The following is a 19231-nucleotide window of genomic DNA, read 5'->3' on the forward strand; positions in this document are numbered from 1 at the left end:
GTTACTCGCCAGTTGCTCTGGGCTACTGAGCGGAGGCCACGAAGGACAGGGTGGTACAGTAATGCTGCAAGAGTGCCAGTGTAGGCCGAGCTGGGAAATGGAAGGAAATCTAGCTATTCTGCCTGCTCCAGTAGTTAGACATGACCAATTACTTGCTGTGGAGACATCATCGCAGTGGGCTGAGGGGCGGGGTTTGGGAGGGTCTGTTAGACTACAGTATAGACTGTACGTTATCTTACTAGCACAGTGAATAGTGATATGCTTCTGCACTGGAGGAGCATGGTAGAAGGCTAATGTGGATGTTGACTGTAGATTAGATGGGTCTCATATAGACCAAATTATTGCAATCCGACCAATAATCACCTGTTGCTGCTTAGGCCTTGTGGGTGTGCAATGCGCTTTTACTGAACGAGATTGCAATTGAGGACTAAAACAAGGCCAGCCTGGCAAGACTAGGGAAGAAAAATGCTACTGCTTCTTTAAACCTCAGTAAAGCAGCCCATTGAACCTGAGTTTACAGTACCGGCATACCTTGGCAACACTCCTCAATCGCTACATCACTTGAATCAGGAGCTGGAGCAGGTACTTAATCTGTTCAGCTACCTCTGTAATCAACTGGGCTTATCCTGTCTTCACACTAGAAGGGTGTAACTGGGGTTGCTCCCAGAAGCTGTGAAATTGTGTGATGGGCAAATACGTGACATGAATGCCCAACTGTTATTACATGATATCAAATAGGATTTTTTTGTACCTTCAAGGTTTGTGTTGGTTTCCATCATTTATATTGTGCTAGAAATGTTGCATACTCCAATGGCAACAAAAGTGACCCAAAGGCTCATGTTTGTGCCCCATGACCAATTATCATTGTCTTTCTCTTCGTACAAGTAGCAAATGGCTAATTGATCAATGGTGGCATGCATTCCCAACTTTCTATCATTGAATCATTTGTACAGGCAAGATGTCTTTGATGTCTAATTTGAACAGGCAAGACGTCTTTGATGCCACTGCTTTTTGTCAGAGATGTTCCATACTCATTGCAGTGTCCTAGTGAAAAAGTAATCATCTGATACTTTGGCCATCTGGCATGTGGATAATGGGCTAATAATCTGGATGCATTCCAAACTGTTCATGATTTAATACATTGCAAAATTCCCTTACAGTGAGCTGAACTTAATGTTAATGATGTTTTATTAAAATGCCAATACATTTCTTTATATATTTAAAGTAGAACTATTCTGCTTAGTGGTCTTTGGATGCTCCACTATGTGACCAATATGACTGGCCTCCTGCACTTACAAATAAACCTTCTGCCCCAAAGGTTCTTCTATATTCTTTGGGCAATAACCGTAAAGCCCCATTCAATTTTTCTTTTAATCCTACATGTAGGGCAAGTGTTAATGGCCTTCTGTTCTTAAAAATAGCCAATTTGCCAATGTCATTCCTTGTAAATACCAAATGAATCTCAAATCCAGTAAGAAACTATTGCAAATACGCTTTAGCTAGATTTGCACCTAGTTACTGTTCATTACTGCACATTAACCTATTCAATTTGTAATGTTTAATTTACTAACATTATAATTTGTTTTTCATTTGCCACCACCTGAAAGGTAATATGTGATGGTACAGCTATTGCTCAGCATATCATTCGATAATGAAATGTTGCTCATTGCTCATAAAAGGTTGGGGATCCCTGGATCGCCTTGTTTAGAGAGCACTTGCTACAATCAAATAACAGATCAGTGTCCATAAGTGACACACTCCCCTCCCCTACACACCTTAGTTGCTGATCAATGTTCAGCCAAAGGTAATCCAATTTATGGAGTTCAGAAAATATATAATCAATACACATTTTGCATATATATCTTAATATGTTTAATTCCGCAAAGTTCAGAATTGTAAATAAATCAAATGAACAAAAAAAGCTGAATGAGTTTCTCTTCGTCAGGAGCAACATTTCATTTTTAACTCTTGTGTGTTTCAACCATCTGGAGAATAATCAGAAAGTAACCATCCATGTTTCCTAAATTAATAATATTTACGGCACACAATATAATTTATCCTCAATTTTACCTGCCTGACTCTTGATAAATGTAAGTTTTGTCAGGTGATCTGCCTCAAATTCATTCAGTGGATCTCCCACAGTTCATGATTCAGCATGCACCTCAATCACTCACGAAACGGGTTTAGCTTTTGTGTTGATTTGATTTATTTACAATTCCGAACTTTGTGGAATTAAACATATTCAGATACATATGCTAAATGTGTATTGATTACAGGTTTACAGAATTATGAAAACTTAGAAATTGGATTACCTTTAACTGACCATTGATCAGAAACTAAGGTGTGCAGGGGGAGGGCAGTGTCCGTCACTTAAGGACACTGGTTTGGTATTTGATTGTAGTAGTAGCCTATAGTAACAGGGCTACATATTTCTCCCCACGCACCCAGAGTAAACATATGCCCATAGTCAATTTACTAGGATTACTCTCTAAAATGTATGGTGTGCTTATCTCATTAACAGATTTAGATAGCACTTACTCAAATTGCTGTACGTCTTCTCTGTAGACATGTAGCATCACTAGTTAATATTCAGAAAAGCATATTGTTGCTGTTTGTGGAGAAGGAGTGTCACCTTACTGTTTAGCAAAATTGTATGCCCGCTCATCCTTATAGCTGCATTCTCGATGTGAGCTGGTTGCTGGTGATCAGGGCAGGTTTGAGTAAACATCAGAAACGTGGCAGTTGTTTAAGCTGCTGCCCTTTATTTGTTGGCAAAAAATTGTTTCCGAATCAGCCACATGTTTCACATGGGTTTTGCATCATCCTGCTTTTAATTTCTATTTAGGTTAGGTAGTCATCTTTAATTCTTTAAAAAGAGCACCACCACTAACATCCTGCTGCTAAATCTCTGGGTGATGGAGTCATTAATAATTTAGTTTTAAAATAAATGTTCTCTAAACCTACTTTTCACCAACTAGAACATGAAGTCTGCTTTATATTCTGCAAACAGATGGGTATAGAACCCCATTTAAAGACTGGGTTGATGTTAAAGTACATTCAAGTGTACAGTAACACTCTTTTTTTTTTGTTTGCAGTTCCTTTACGATATCTTGCAAAAACAAGCCCTCCCCTTAGTCTGCACGTGTTCTACGGCTGATATCCAGGCGGCTTTCAACACCATTGTCTCCAGGATACAGAGATAGTAAGTTCCTTTTCTAGTCTTCAAACGTTTGAGAGGAACAAGCAGTTTAGACAATATGTGTATGCTAGAGGTGTGCTGAATTGGGTAACAACTGCAAGCCAACCATGGACCTTGGACACACCTATGCCTTTTTCACAGGAGAAATCTAGCACCCACCTTTGAATTTCATTTCACCAAATATACGGCAAGTGGAAGTTTGTCTGGAAAAATGCAATTAAGTGCATGTGGGCATTCATATGCTGTCTGTACATTTGTGAACAATGCCAGACTTGCCTACAGGGAACTCTGGAGATTTTCCGGTGGGCCTTTGCTCCATGGGCCTCTTTTGTATGGGTACTGTAAGGAAGGCATGGTGGGGGGGGGGACTTCCCTGACTTGTCGAGCTGCCTGCCACGTGCAGAGGCCTTGGGTATCTGCCTAGGCCTCCCTCAGCCCGAGGTCGAACAGCCGGCAGAAGGGGTTATGGCTGAAGTCCTCACAAATGCCCCTCTGCCAACACGGGGATTCCACTGCAAACCAATGTAGTTTTGGATGCCGACTCTAGATCTGATGCAGCTTTCGGACAGGCGGTTCTCATTAACCTATCTGCTTAAGGAGGGTCTCATCTCCACCCTGGTGTTACAATCAGTTGTAATCGCCCGTACAGTATGGAGGAAAGGGGACTGGACGTAAGAGTAATTATAAGTTACTAACCGTAGTGACTAACGTACTCTTAGTCCATAGTCCCCTTTCCTTCATACGTCCCACCAACCTCCCCCCTAATAATACTGGTGTCATTAGGCAATGTTAAATCTATTGTCGACGGGTCAATGGGGACTGAGGTGTGGCGCCGGAGGGCAGAGTCGAGGCAGCGCATGCTCCCTGGGCCGCGCCCCTCTAAATTTAAAGGGGATGAAGGTTTTTTCTGGTGAAAAAGGTTCCGTCTCCCGTCCCTCGGAAGGGACACCCATACAGTATGAAGGAAAGGGGACTATACGTTAGTCACAACGGTGAGTAACTTATAATTTATTTTGTAACTTAGTTGAAGGATTGGCAATAGGTGTTTTTGTATAGGCCCTTTTAATTTGACAAGACTCCACTAGGACTACATTATTATTATTTGATGGTCGTAGCTTGCTCCTATCTGTAGATTTAGGTTTAGATAGGCATTCATCACATCCTTGCAAAAGTTCAATAAACACCCTTGAACTGTGGTCACTTGTGTTTGTCTTACTATTGCTACCATGCGTTCCTTACAGTGGGCTGTTCCAAAACTGGATGTCCCAGAGTTATGAAAGGCAATACATCACTCCTATTCCAGTTAGTCCCCTCCACAGTAGGACAACTGCGTTAGAAGGGTTCACATCCACCAGTCTATTACCGTAAAGGAGCTTCTGAACTTGCCTCTTGTTTATTTAGTTAATTTGTTATTGTATCTGTAAAGCACCTGCTGTGGAGATTTTCCGATAGCCCCTGGGTGCGGGATTAGACATATTCACCTGTAGTGTAAGGTAAGTTTTACCACTAAGTTAAACAAGGCTCTCCCCTTGGTAATGTGATGGAGAGGCCAAGCTTTGTGTTTGAGGGCAGCAGGGCGGTCATAAATTGCAGCACACAAAGGATTGTCCACATAGTACACTTAGTGAAAAATGTACTCTTTAGTAGAAATTAAGCATCCAAGCAATGTACATCTTTACAAGTGAGTACTAAGGGTAAAAGTGATATAAAAACAGTACAGCGACCCCCAGAATGCTTCTACATTCACTAGGAAAACTGTATACTACACAGTACAACGCTATCCACTTTACAAGGACTCTACGAAGTGATTTGTACACAGAAATGCCCATACAAGGGCATTTGTGAGGGTTCTATGTCCCTACATCGACAACACTTTTTTAGGATTCATTTTTACCAAATAGATTACTTTAAAAAAACTCAGCTAGTTTTTCTTTTTTAATTTTGTGGCGGATCCTCCCCCAAACCCTCCTTCCTAATGCTATTATCCCTTCCCCCAGCACCTCTGCACCTGTTTACCCACTTAGCCCCCATATACTTAGATTTGTTTTTTCAAACTAATTGTTTAGATAAAAATGAATTGGAAAAAACACCTGTCAATAAAGGAACGCAATACCATTCTTGAGATGGATTTTCAGAATCCACCTGTGGAAAGATTCCGAGAGGTGTGCCGGGTCAGAAGGACGACGCAAACTCTGCTCACTCTTTTCACTGAAAGGTTTATTAAAATAAGTCTATCCCTCCCTAAGCTGCAAGTCGTCCCTCTTATACTACAACTCCTGGCTTCTTGCTTGTTCGCTGTGTGACCTCTTCTATTAATAGGGTTTTTCCTCTTTTCCCCTGCTAAGAAGGTTAGGGATTCATCAATCTTTCCTGTGATGCTTTCCCTGGTTTTCAATCCTTCTTCTTGACTTAGTTTCTCTTGATTATCTTCCTCATGAAGGTTCCCTCTCCTGGGTATTCTTATGCTGTCCTCCCCTTTATACATGAGACAAATAGGAGCGCTAGTATAATGATTCTCATTCCCTCCTCTCAACATCAATTTGTTATACTCTTCTTCGTTACTGGGACGAGTATGATTACTCCAATAATCATTCTTATTGGTTTCACTGGTTCTTGAAGTTAGTGTCTTTGCCTATACTGGTGCTATTCCCATATGGCTTCTGTCCCCCTCCCATGCCTCCCATATTCCCTGTTACCTGAAACTGGTATGGGAAATGTCACCAGGGTTTCCATCCTCCTCTGGGCTTCTCTTCGCTTTGTCAGATTGGCCTGGTATCTTTCCTTCACATCTCCTCCTTCGTGCCTCTCGGTTGGTCTGTTCTCCGGTCTTTACGTTACTGGTTTGTTCCTTGCGGCTTGAGCTGTATCATCTTTGTTCAACGGACTGCAGGTACACCACAACTCTCCCGTGGTCACGCCACTGCTTTCTCTCTTCTTCGTTTACTCTTGGCGAGAATTCTCAGAAATGTGCTAATTCCCTTCTACCTTAGAGACCCCCAGCTCTTTTTGCTGGACTTCAGGACTTTTAATTTCTAACTTGGAGAGAGGGAGACATTTTTCCCACTCTCTCGTATTTTTTTGTGATTTCGGATCTGTTTCTTTTGACTTTGGAGTCTGACAAACTCCATAGGCATCTTTACATTGTGACACACAATACCTTCAGTGCAGTGGCACAGGGAAGCCTCTTAGATTTCCCAAAGGTTTAAATACCTTCTCTTGGTGAAACTACTGTTTCCAAGAGCAGTGACGTGAAATTGACTTACATTTTGTAACTTTCTAGACCCAGCACACACTATCTTACCATAGGGCGCTGGAGGGGTTACTTAGTATCCCCTTTGTCTAGTTTCTCATGTAACATTTTTGTTACCCTTTCTAAAATGAATGGCTGGTGGGAGTGGTTTACTTTTTCCTACCATTGTGTGTTTCTACCGCGGGCTGCAATAAAGGACCCATGGGTGCCCATTTTGACAAAATGGCCCTGGTCGTCTTTTTTCGCCATTTCTTGTTGGAAAGGTCCTTCTTGAGATTCACTCTGTGCGCCAAACCAGGTCTAGTCCCTTTGTTCATTTTGTCTTTGGCGGGATTCACTGGTGAAGCCTGCCTCTGGCTCCAGCGTGTCTGGCAGGGGCAGGAAGGGAGGGAGGTAACCAAAACTCCCTGTGCTTAATCCCCTTGGTTACAGGAATGCACCCAGAAGTGATTGGCCTAGCTGGCTGTCCTTGGAGGACAGCCATCCTGATGTGTGAGTGACAGCTAGGCTGCGAATGAATGTGAGAAACCAGCATAAAAGGCAAGGATTTTTGCTTGGAAGGCAGAGTCAACCACTGGACGAAGGAATCGGAAGAATAACTTGGAAGAGACGTCTGCTGCAACTCCTGGACTGTTGGTTTGCCCAGTAAAGCCCTGCTGCTGTGCTGAAGCTCCGAATTTGCCTCGACTAGAGAAGCCCTGCAACGGACGACTTCTCCCCTTGGGTTGGTGGGACCAATCGACCCCAAAGTGAACTTGTCTGGACATCCTCTCGGAGCTGACTGTACTTCCATTGCTGCTGCAGGAACCGAAGTGCCAGGGAGAGGAACACCAGACCGAGTGCATCACTTTTAACTCCAGGAAGGTACTCCAAACTCCCTTGAAGCAGGACTGACCATGCCTGAGCCACCTCAACAGAGTGCTGGACCCCATATGTGGGGAACGTCCATAGTGGTATCCGAGAGACCGCAGTGGTGCAGTTTGCGAGAGACATGAGGAGCTGAAACCGCGAAGTTCCAATGATCTGAAGTTTGCTCATTGCTGCCGCCGACCTTCCATTCGTAGTGTTGGAGTCCCCAGACGTTCTCCGTCTTGTCCCCACGACTGAAGCCCACGAACACAGGATCTGCAGACCTACACAGGAACAGAAGCCAGCTGGAAGCAGTTCCTCTTCTAACCAAAGGTACTGTAAAACTAAGAGCACCTCAGTTGAGACTTGTTTTGGTTGCCATTGCAGAGTTGCCCCTCACAAGCCTCCCAGCTTGTGGCTCTTCAGGTGAATCTTATTTCTACAAACCTTTCTAAAAACATTCTGCAAGACTTTTACTTACCTGCAAGAAGATCTCCAGCTCACCTAGACTTTGCTCAACTAACATTGGCTGTCCTGGCTCCCTGAGAGACTCTTCTTACCTCTGACTTTGTGCTTCTGCTTTTCCCCCAGGAAAGGGTTAATTTACTTGGCATTGGAGGATTCAAAGAGTACTTACCAGTGATTGAATAATTTGTTAAACGTTGTACCAAACTCGGTATTGCTCTAAATGTACCAGTGATAAATCAGTGTCCACAGTGTCCTAGTTATTTAAGTCATCTCAGGGTGTAGGAAGCGGCTGTGTGCCATCCCCAATGGGTATCATCTGATTAGAGAAACTAAGAGTGTGTTTTGAAGTATATTTTTGAATTGTTACGTGTTTTCCTCCTTTCTAAAGAAAGCTTATTCAACTGACTGTTAAATAAATTAATAGTTGTTTAATGAAGAAACCTTGAGTGTAAGAGTTTATTTGAATACTTGTCACTGTGAATCTCTGTGTAAAAACCATACTGCTCACATTGACCCTCTTGAGATAAGCCTGGCTGCTCAGCCACACTACCAACCTCTGTAGTACAGACGTATACCAAAGGTTGGGTTACCTATTGCCAGGAGGACAAGGTTGGTGTAGTTTCCCAAATGGTACTGGCCACAATCTTGCCTAACACCTTTCATCTGGGACATTGCATGTCCTGCTTCTGTTCTCCTTTTCCTATTGAAGAGACACTCGGCCTGGCTCCTGTTTCCTCACTCTTTCCGGATGCCACACAGCTGGCCTCTGCTCAGTACTGCCGTGCAAGCACTTTTGTATCAGGTTTCTCCTTCTGTCCTCCCCTTTCATACACTACGCAGCTTTGGGACTTCCCCGGTGGCGTGCCGTAATCCTTTCTCTGTGTCTCATGTTGCTTCCTTTCTCCTCCACTGGTCCTCTTCTTCGTCCCAGTAAATGGGATCTCCTTATTTAAAGGAACAGTTATTATTCTGGTTGACAATAACCCACATTGATACTTTCTTCATGTAAACCTTTGAGATACATTTGAGGAGGTATTGTTCTGTGTTCTAGGGAGCTCCTTGTGCCCAAAGGGGGAGTCTCTCCTGGTGAGGTCCCACTTGCCTCTAGCCCCAGGGCGGCTTGCCTCCCTAGCCTCACAGGGGCGTGGGGGGAGACGAATTCCCCCGATTCGTCATGGAGGCCACCCTATTCTGATGAACAGAGGGCAACAGTAATGTGTAGCCAAACTCTATCTGGGTAGTGTGACTGAAGAGCAAGGCGTAGACTAAGGGGACCATACAAGTGGTACAGAGTTCAGTTAAGCACAAATAGAGCCCTCTTAATAATACAAGGTAGGCAGAATTTACATTAAAACATTCTATATTTAGGCCTTGAACACCTCTTATGAATTAAAAAACCACATGTAACACAATAAAAAATGCACTATTATATGCACCTTCACCTTGGTGTTCTGCAACGAGCACTAACCCTTTACTTTTCAACACAGCGTGAAATATTATTCAAGGTATTGTAGAGTAGTGAAGTAAATAAAGAATTAGAATGAGGTAAGTAACTAAGACTTTGAATTTACAGTTACAGGTCCCAATAAAAGTATTTTCTGATTTCTCAGTCTCTTTTAAGAAGTTAAACAAGTCTTTGCTTGAGCCAACAAGTGGTTGTAAAGTGTTTCAAACCACTTGTTGGCTCAAGCAAAGACTTGCTTCAAAGTCAGGATAGGTTCAAAACATTAGCAAAAGGAAGTGTCCTTCTCCCAATTTAATGACCTTGGAGACCCAGAGGAGGAGACAAGTCCAGAACACCACTGCTCAGGTCTACATAAGGGAGGCATGGGGCTAGGACTTTACACCCATACACCCATCTGGCAAATGGATGGCAAAAAAGGAAGATTTACTCACCCCTGTATTCCGATTCTCTCAGTGACCACCATCAAAGTTCCTGAAATCATTGGGCCTTCTGAATTCATGCTTTGGTTCCATTGGAGGAAGCCCGGTGGGCTGTAGGTTCCGAGGTCTCTCTTGAGGACTCATGATGTTGATGGGTATGAGGGTATTATTAGAGCAGACGGAGTGACATCAATAAAGGTCAGTAATAGCACTTATAGAAGTATCACCTTTACACATTGAGTTTGGTAGGGAAAGTTTCAGAGTTAGATAGAACACACTTAAGCAACTGTCAAAATAGTCTTTTAGACTAGAAGAAGAGTCTACTATTTATTTTTCAAGTTTTGAGAAAAGGAAGCAATACGAAGCACCATCAGAGGCAAAGACACCGGCCAAATATAGATGAACATAAACTACCAAGTGACAAAGCTGTACTGACTGTGAAAATCGACAATGTAGCTGCTGCACTGGCGAAAGAATCCACTCTCCATCTGTTTGCAGAACAGGAATGGAACACGCTACCAGAAATCACTGATGTATCTAGCTGCACCCTGAGGCTGTCTAAAGCTCGGCTGACGAAATACGAGCGTTCTGTTTAACGGATAACATCTTGGCATTGCGAGCCGCCAAGGGGCTCTTGCTGCATTCAGCTCGCTTCCTGGAGGAGGCTGAGCCAGCAGAAGCACATGAACAATCACGTGATCCATCTCACCTTCAAAAGCCAGACTGAACCACCCTTGTGGTGTGAAGCCCGTCTGGAGTAAAGCCCAGGGACTGTTGTGCGGCTGTTTGGTGGCGATGGTGCAAGGCAGCTGAAATTAAAACAGAACCTGGCGAAGACAATACTCACGAAACAAATAGGGTCCAGGCAAGAATTGACAGTGGAGACTGCAGGCTTATAGCCTTTGATCCACTGCAAGATACAACGGTCTGACAGATACATCCAGACAAGGGTCCTGTGAACGGAACCCAAGGAAACAACGACCAAATGATTCGGACAACAAAGCGCGGAAAAAACGCTAACTTAACACCACCGCATATGAATCTTAGAGGAAAGGCAATGGGGACGCCTGAAACACAACACGCAATAATCAAATTGGGCGCCATTAACCGAGACACCACCCTAAGGGAATGTAATACCGAAGCCCCAAATACCTGCATGGAAAGTGACACCAACAAATGTGGAGAAACAGAAATTAATTCAATAACCCATACACACAATGAAAATGAGGGAAATACAAGCAATTCTCCATCTTCAAACATGACAGAAGACACAACAGAAACCCCCCCGACCAAAGTGATAATAAACGCACTTGAAATAAACGCGAAGCCTGTACCAGGCTACTTAGCACTTGGGGAAATAGAGGCCATAAAGGTGGAACAAAAAAACAGAACTCCCACCAGCCCAAAAGACAAAACAAAAACAACTTTGGAGGATGAGACAAAGGGTAATGAGAAGACACCCAATTTACTGGCACTACAAGAACGAAGAGAAGACAAAGAAAAAAATTATAACACAACAAGAAAAAGCTGCCAAAGCTCAAAAGAAATGGCAGGCTCTGTATGAAAGTCACAGACACTCCCAACAACTTGACCCAAAGAAAAATGAGAACACACATCCTAAAGCTGCAAGATTATCACTTGACATAACAGAAATCGAAAACCTAATGATGAACCATGAAAGAAGAAAAGAAGTCTTCGGAAATTCATCATTACCGGCAAAGAAAACAGATACAGATCCATGGATACAAAAGTCACAGGAAGGGAAAGTACCAACATCAAAAGAAGAAGATTTCCATAGCAGAGATAAAAGAGCACAAAACACAAACAATACGAATATAGAAGGAGAAAAAACACAAATTCCAAACTTAGAAACAGCAGATAAATGGAGCTGGGACCTCTGCTCGGACCACGAGCTCGCTTCAATACCAACTTCAATGCTAGATTTACAAAATATGCTGATAACAACTACAACGCAATCTTTATTACCGTACATGAAGCTACAAGAGGCACTAGTAGACTCAATAAAAGGCCAAACAACACTCATGGCTTTGATACACTCCAAACAGTTATCTAGAGCAACGCATGAATAAAATATTGGAGCGACTAGACATCGAAGCACAAAATAGCCACTAATGGCAAAGCAGGCTATTTGACATTGCCCGTAGCGACAGAGCTGAAAAGATCGACCTCACTCACTAATCAAAATGATGACAGAAACTAACCAAGTAAAATCAAAACAGATGCCTCATCCAAAATACCAAAGTCATAGTAATATGAAAAAACAGCAAGAATGGGCTGAAAACAACGAACCCTCATATTTACTGGAAAAACACAAAGCAAATAGGAACCTTACTCCTGCAGAAATAAATCTTATTGACCTTACTGGAGAACCCTCCAAGGAAAGGAAGGTACACACCCATATAGACACAGACAAAGGAAAAGAGATTAACAAACCGATTGACGATGAGGGACTTAAACCCCATTCAAAAGGGATAGAGACGTATGAAATCTTCTCCAAAGGAAACAAGATACAGCCCAACAGAGAGAAAGAAAAAAAAGGAACAATAATCAATAAACAAAAAAGCAAAGGGGCTCACGAGCATTCTTGAGAAATCTAACAAATCCTCCAAAAGAATTATACCCCAAGATGAACAAAGCAACACAGCAGAATAAACAAAACAAACTTGAACCCAAAGCAAAAAAGAAAAACCCAAACAACAATGAAATAGACACAGAATTAGATGAACTAATCAACCTATCAACCTACACGGAGGACGAAATTGATCCATCTGAAGAAGCCCAAATCGAAATGGCAGAAGCATCATTGATTACGGTAGATGAATACAAAGGTGAGAAACCAGAAGAAGACCAAAACCTCGAAGAATCAGGATATGAAATGACACTCGATGAAATATCCAAAATAGAATGGGAAAACAACGATGAAACAGCATCGGATACGAATAACCATCCCTTACCCATAAGGGAGACCCAAAGCAGCCACGATGATGATAAAACAACCGATGGACAAACAGAAAAAATAATAAAACTGCCAATTTTGTGCTTCCACAAAAACAGCAGACGGAAATAAAAGTAAAGAAAATAAAATTATCAAGAATAGCAACAAAAAATGATAACCTAATCATGAACCGCACAAATGTACTAAGATTGATACAAGCCATTCCTAACATGAAAGAAATTACAACTAAAGATATAAGAACAGTCGAATTCTGTGATGAAATAACATTGGACCAAGTGAAGATATTTTTTGATTCTGAAAAAACACTGAACAAAATGATAGACAATAAAAATATTTATAAGCAGCTAGGATTTGAAGTGACCCTGATCGAAGAAATACATAACACAGAGAAGAGAAAAAAACAAAAAACAGTAAGCTGAAACCAGCCTGAAAAGAACCAAAGCAAATACGAACTGGACGATGCCTATAGAAATACAGCACCAGAACACAAGAACGATGGCGACATGTATGAGAGTAGAGCAAACGACAACAAAGATTATCAAAGTCGTCATGACCTCTATAGAAAATATGGAATATGGAGGCAATCAGAGAACCTACTCACAAATACAGAAGATATACACAACCAAAGAAGATAACAATTAAAGGAAGAAAGTCTACATCCAACCAGGATCTGCTCATGGAACACGCAGGGACACAGCCATTTATTCAATACAACAAATTCAAATCTCATAATGGCTGACATAATCTGCATCCAAGAGTCATGGATAACGCAACAACCAATAGCAGATGGATACACCATACTAATGAACCTTGCAATCCAAAAGCAAAAAGGCAGACCGTCTGCCGGACTCCTAACTTTAATCAAAAATGGACAAAACATTGACATACTATAACACGACAGTTTAAACCCTTGGACTCAAATTACCATACTTAAGCAACGGTCGGACAATAAAGAGAAAGAACCCACAACTAAGGATCACAAGAAGGAATGCTTATGGGCCCTAATGAACCTATATTGGAACCCAGCAGGAATAACGGACAAGAAATGTATAGACACAGTAACATCAGCAATAGATAACACCAAAGGAAAACACGAGATAGAATTTATATTATGCGGCAATTTAAACATCCATATATTCAATGCAAAAGGAGAAGAAATAGAAAAATCTAACCTATCACCCCGAGCCAAATGCTGGACTAAAGAATTATATTGCAGAAATATTAGGAGATCTGACAGTATCGACACAACCACTGGAAAACAAAAGGAAACCTGGGCAAGAGGCAATTCCACCGCCATAATTGATTACATATACATGACCGAAAATGTACACAAAGATTTGCGGGACTAGAGAAATATCAAAACGGAAGAAAGTGATCATTACATACTGGAAAGAACGCTGAATACTAGAAAAATGGTGAAAGATAAAGCTGATTCAACAAAAATCGAAATAAATATCAGCAACAACAGATTAAGAATTGGGAGGAAAAGAATGGAAGAATTGCCAAAAATAATGACCAACTCAACACTAGGTGATCTAGAAAAGATCAACTATGGATGGTTACTGTTACCTTACAGATGCAATAATACACAAAATGGAAAATCAACAGCTAAAAACCACATCCAACATACAACAACAATATAATGAACAAGAAAAGAGAATTGAGAACAAAAATAAAATTACTAATGAAACAAAACTTACCGGATAAATATAAAGAAAGCAAAACAACATTACAGAAATTGGCGAAAGAACAACAAAGCCTTGATATTACAAGAGGATGCAGAAAAGATGCTGCTGACACTAAAGAACAGAAACGCAAAACAACTATGGGCGTTACTACACGACAAAACCCACACACAAAACAGCATGGTAACTGATGTACCAGAAGCAAGTTGGACCGAGTGTTTCACAGAGATCTACGGGGGCAAATATCCAACAAAAGAAGCAAACAATATACAGCAACACATATGGCAATGTGAATGGGACCATGAAGATCTAAAAAGGGCGATTAATACTCTAAACGCTTCCAGAGCCCCAGGCCCGGACGGCCTGTCCAACATGATAATCAAGCAGAATGCAGCAGTATGGACAGAAATATGCAAAAGCATCTTCCAAATGATACAAAACACTAAAACAATTCCAATTACATGGAAGCAAGCCACCATCGTACCCATATATAAGCAGGGCGACACAAAAGATCCACGAAACTACCGACCGCTGCTGCTCCTAGACCCTTTGGGCAACATTTTTGCTAAATTTTGGACAAAGCGGCCTACCATCAAGTCCAAAAATTCCTCGAAGAGCACCGCCTTCTCGGCCTTCGGCAGTCTGGTTTCAGACCTCGTCATGGGACGGAAACAGCCCTACTTGACCTAAAAAATCAAATGGATGACATTCGTGACGCAGGCAAACCAGCGCTCCTGCTCCTCCTCGATCTATCAGCAGCTTTCGATCTCGTTGATCACAACACACTCTGCCACCATCTCTCTATAGCAGCCAACTTCTCCCCAAAAGCATGCGCATGGATCACCTCATTCCTACAGGAAAGGGCCATGAAAGTCTTCTCGGACTCAGCATGTCCATCTCCTAGTCACATCAAATGTGGGGTGTGCCCCAGGGTTCCTGCATAGCACCCACCCTCTATAACCTGTTCACACGTCCTCTCTTCAATCTCCTCGATTCTATGTGCATCTCATACACAAATTATGCGGATGATACCCAAGTACTCATCCCGCTTACAGGTGACTATGAGTTGGACAAGAACACCCTCAACTCCATCTACGCCACCATCCAAGCCTGGATGGCTGACAATTGGCTTTGTCGCAATAGCGAGAAGACCGAGCTTTTACTTATTGGGTCACCAACCATTCTAGGCAACCTTGACAAACAATACACCTCCTTTACCATCGACAACATACCGATTGCGGTATCCCGTTCAGTCAAGACTCTAGGAGTCTACCTCGACTCTAATCTCACCATGGACAAGCATGTTAATGCCATAGCCTCCTCAGCAGCATACTACTCCAAACTCATCTACGCAGCAAGGCCCTTCCTATCCTCACAAAATGGTCTCACTATTGCTAGGGCCATCATAGGATCTAGGTTGGACTACTGCAACGCTCTCCTTGGTGGGACCTCCGGAAAAAACATCGCTAAACTCCAGCTTGCCCAGAACAACGCCCTCAGGGCCGCTACAGGTTTTTCCAGGAAAGACCACATTTCTGACCTTAGGAGGCAGGTCCACTGGCTGCCCATTAGGCAGAGGATCATCTTTAAAATCCTCTCCCTCACCCATAAATGCCTCCATGACCTTGCTCCCCCCTACCTTGCCCAGAGAATTTCACGACCCACCTCGGCCAGACCCACCAGATCTGCCTACACCAACCTGATTTCTACCCCCAAGACTTGTAGAGTACATGCGGGCGGTTCGAGCTTCTCAGCCCTAGCAGCCTCACATTGGAACGCCCTACCTCCGCTCCTCAGGGGGATTGACTCTCACCTAGCCTTCCGCAAAGCCTTAAAAACCAGGCTGTTTGTCTAAACCTTCCTGTCTTTATATCTACAGGCATACGAACGTCATTTGTAACTATGCTCCGCTCCTCTCTTTGTAACTAAGTACCTTTATGTTTCCTATGTTTACATAATCTTGCTGCTTACGCCTTCATGTAATAGCGCCTCGATGTCTATGGGCTGCAGTGCGCTCTACAAATGTAAAAAATAAAATAAATAAAATATCACTTGATAAACTAGACAGATGGGCGAAAAAAGAAAAAAAATATGCTACAAGACAAAATGGCTTCATTAAAACACTGGGCACCAATATCAACTTATTTCTACTAAACATATTAAAGCATGAAGCCATAAGAAACAAAATCCAAATCTATGCAGCTTTTGTCGACTTACGGCTAGCATTTGACTCTGTCAACAGAGACATTCTATGGGACAATCTGACCGCTTGGAAGTGTCCAACAGACATCATCGAACCGATCAAACTCTTATACGCGGACACCAGCGTTAGAGTCAGATTATCGAAAGAAGGTGCACTCACGGATCAAATCAGAACATGGAATGGACTAAAACAAGGATGCCCATTGGCTGCCACTTTATTTCATCTCTATATGGCAGATCTCTAACGAAACATCTATACACTTCAAACAAACCCCCCAAAAATCAATAACGCAGCGATACCTTGCATTATATATGCTGACGACATAGTACTCCTGGCTAAAACTCAGAGAGGCTTACAGATTGCACTTGAAAAATTAGAAATATACATGACAAAGAACAAACTGCAAATAAATACGAAAAAACCAAAAATCATGACTCTAAAAAAAGAAAACAATATCAATCATCAGCTCGCCTCCTTTTATATAGGCAAGGAAAAAATGGAAACAGTAAAAACCATAAAATATCTTGGAATATGGATATCCCTATCAACAACAGAAGAAGAATGGGCAGCACATCTTAAAGAAAAAACCTTGTCCCTAGCCCGACAAGCAAAAACAATACATCGGAAGTATGGAAAATTCTCCATGACCCCAGTAGCTACATTTTACAAACAAAAAGTCACGGCCATCTTAACATATGGAGCAGAAAGCATGATAAACATCAACAATGACATATGGGATAAAATAGAAGGGAGCTTCTGGAAAAAAGTGCTAAATTTGCCAGCTTCATTACCTACCATACGAATCTGAGCTGAATTTACACTTCAATCGCTTGAGTCCATTGTTTTATGGAAACATTTTGACTTATACAGGAAAATAATGATTAAAACCAACACCCCACCTTTGGAAATATTCAGAACAGAAAATAGCTGCAACTGCGATTATGTCTTGGAAAAATGGAAAACAGCGACAGAAGTGAAAAGAAGAGCAAGAAATATCGATGGAAATGCTAACAGAGAGACCAGAAAAAGCGAAAACAAAATTAAAAGAAAACGATTTGGATGAAAACCAACTGAGAGAAAAACAAATACCGGCACAACATACAAAATCCATCTGACAACAGAAGACTCAATCAACTCCCCTCATACTTACAAATATTTCCATCGTCTAAAACAAGAGACACATTTATGAGATTGCGGCTAAATATGCTCCCGACCCGAGAAATAATGGCAGCCAGAAAACAAATACCTGAATGCAAACAATACTGCCGATTTTGCAAGAACCCTCAGATGACCGAGAGCCTTCATCATATAATTATGATATGCCCGGCACTGAATGAAAAACGACAACAATCGAGAGAATGGTTCATGAACACACAAACTGTTCTAACACCAGAAGATTGTTGGGCAAGAATGCTCTTTGGAAACGAAAAAAACTAGTATTCGCACTAACATCGTTCTGGAACAACATCATGTATAATAAAGGAACAGCGTAAAATATAAGCATGCGGGATCAAAACAAGAAGAAAGAACAAGAATAAGGACAAAATTTCATTGGCCCACACTCTGCAATTTGAGCAATAAACACAATGAAAGTCAGATGAAAGGTTTAAAGCGCAAACCAAACATTAAAAAAAAAATTTCAAAAAATTTTAAAAAATAGTCTTTTCTCCCAGAGGGTTGCAGGTAGTGTGTTTCCCAGCAGAAAACAGTGTTACACAATTTAAAACCTATGGAGGGCGGGGGGCAGCACTGCCAAAGCCAATAGGGCTGAGAGAAGAGGAGCCTTTAGGGAACCAGGATAACCAAAGTCAAGTGGCTTGTTCTAGTTCTGATGCAGTTCTTCAGAGAAAAGGTTATTCACACAGTCAGTAGTTCTTGAAGAATTCCAGGAGCTCAAGTAGAGCCTACCTGATGGTGCACAAGCTGCAAGGCCTGCACAAATGAGTTGATGTCAACTCTAAATAGGTGAAAACAGCACTTCCGAAGCCAGGAAGCACTGAAAATGGCACGAGGTAGTTACACCCGAAGCCCCCACAGTACCTTAAGGATTAATAAGATTTTCCAGCTGGCTTCCTTCCTGATGCAGACCCCGATTCCTGCTCCTTGGTTGTGGTGACGAAAAGGGGAACCTTTGCGGGCTTCTGCGGCAGCTCTCTGGAGAGGGACTCGGCAGTATTTTATTCCACACGCTTCAGTGACTGTGCTTTTGGCACCTTTTTCTCAGTGCCAAGGAGGAAAGAATATCCCCTGGTTGGATTTTACTCAGTCACATGGTCCTGAACTCTGGTGAGGGAACCTTTCGATGAATCATGCTTCTGTAGGACGCCACGGATGCCTGTGAAGTTTCAGCCAGATTGGTTCTTCGGAAGACTATGCACTCGATGATGGTCCAGGGACCCCTATTATTGGAATATACAGTATTTCATTCATTCAGTCACACAGTTGTCAATCACCTGGGGGTTGGCTGTCCTACTGCCCAGTTATAACTGGTTTCAGCCAGGCATTCCTACAGACAAAGGATAGCGAAGTTTCGGACTTGTCCCCCCCCCTCCCCCACTAAGGGACAGGAGGATTTAATCCAGTCATTCATACTTCCTGGAGAGACCATCAACATTCTGATGATTGCAACCTGACCTATGCTCAATGGTAAAATCAAACCCTTGAAGGCTGATAGACCATCTGAGCAGTTTGGGATGTCCCCCCTTCATTTGCATTA

At 42.2% G+C, this 19231-nt stretch overlaps 1 protein-coding gene across 3 annotated transcripts in view; it reads left to right on the forward strand.

Annotated features, from left to right (window-relative positions):
• The window catches only part of PACS2 (phosphofurin acidic cluster sorting protein 2), a 1334790-nt gene that overhangs the window by 1044779 nt on the left and 270780 nt on the right, over positions 1-19231 (forward strand). For all 3 annotated transcript variants that reach the window (XM_069638734.1, XM_069638735.1, XM_069638736.1), the window contains one exon: positions 3096-3202. In XM_069638734.1, coding sequence (XP_069494835.1) covers positions 3096-3202 — 107 coding nt within the window. The remainder of the gene's footprint in view (positions 1-3095; positions 3203-19231) is intronic.

This window comes from Ambystoma mexicanum, chromosome 14 (assembly GCF_040938575.1).
Source record: "Ambystoma mexicanum isolate Mex_15411 chromosome 14, UKY_AmexF1_1, whole genome shotgun sequence".
Taxonomy (NCBI): domain Eukaryota; kingdom Metazoa; phylum Chordata; class Amphibia; order Caudata; family Ambystomatidae; genus Ambystoma; species Ambystoma mexicanum.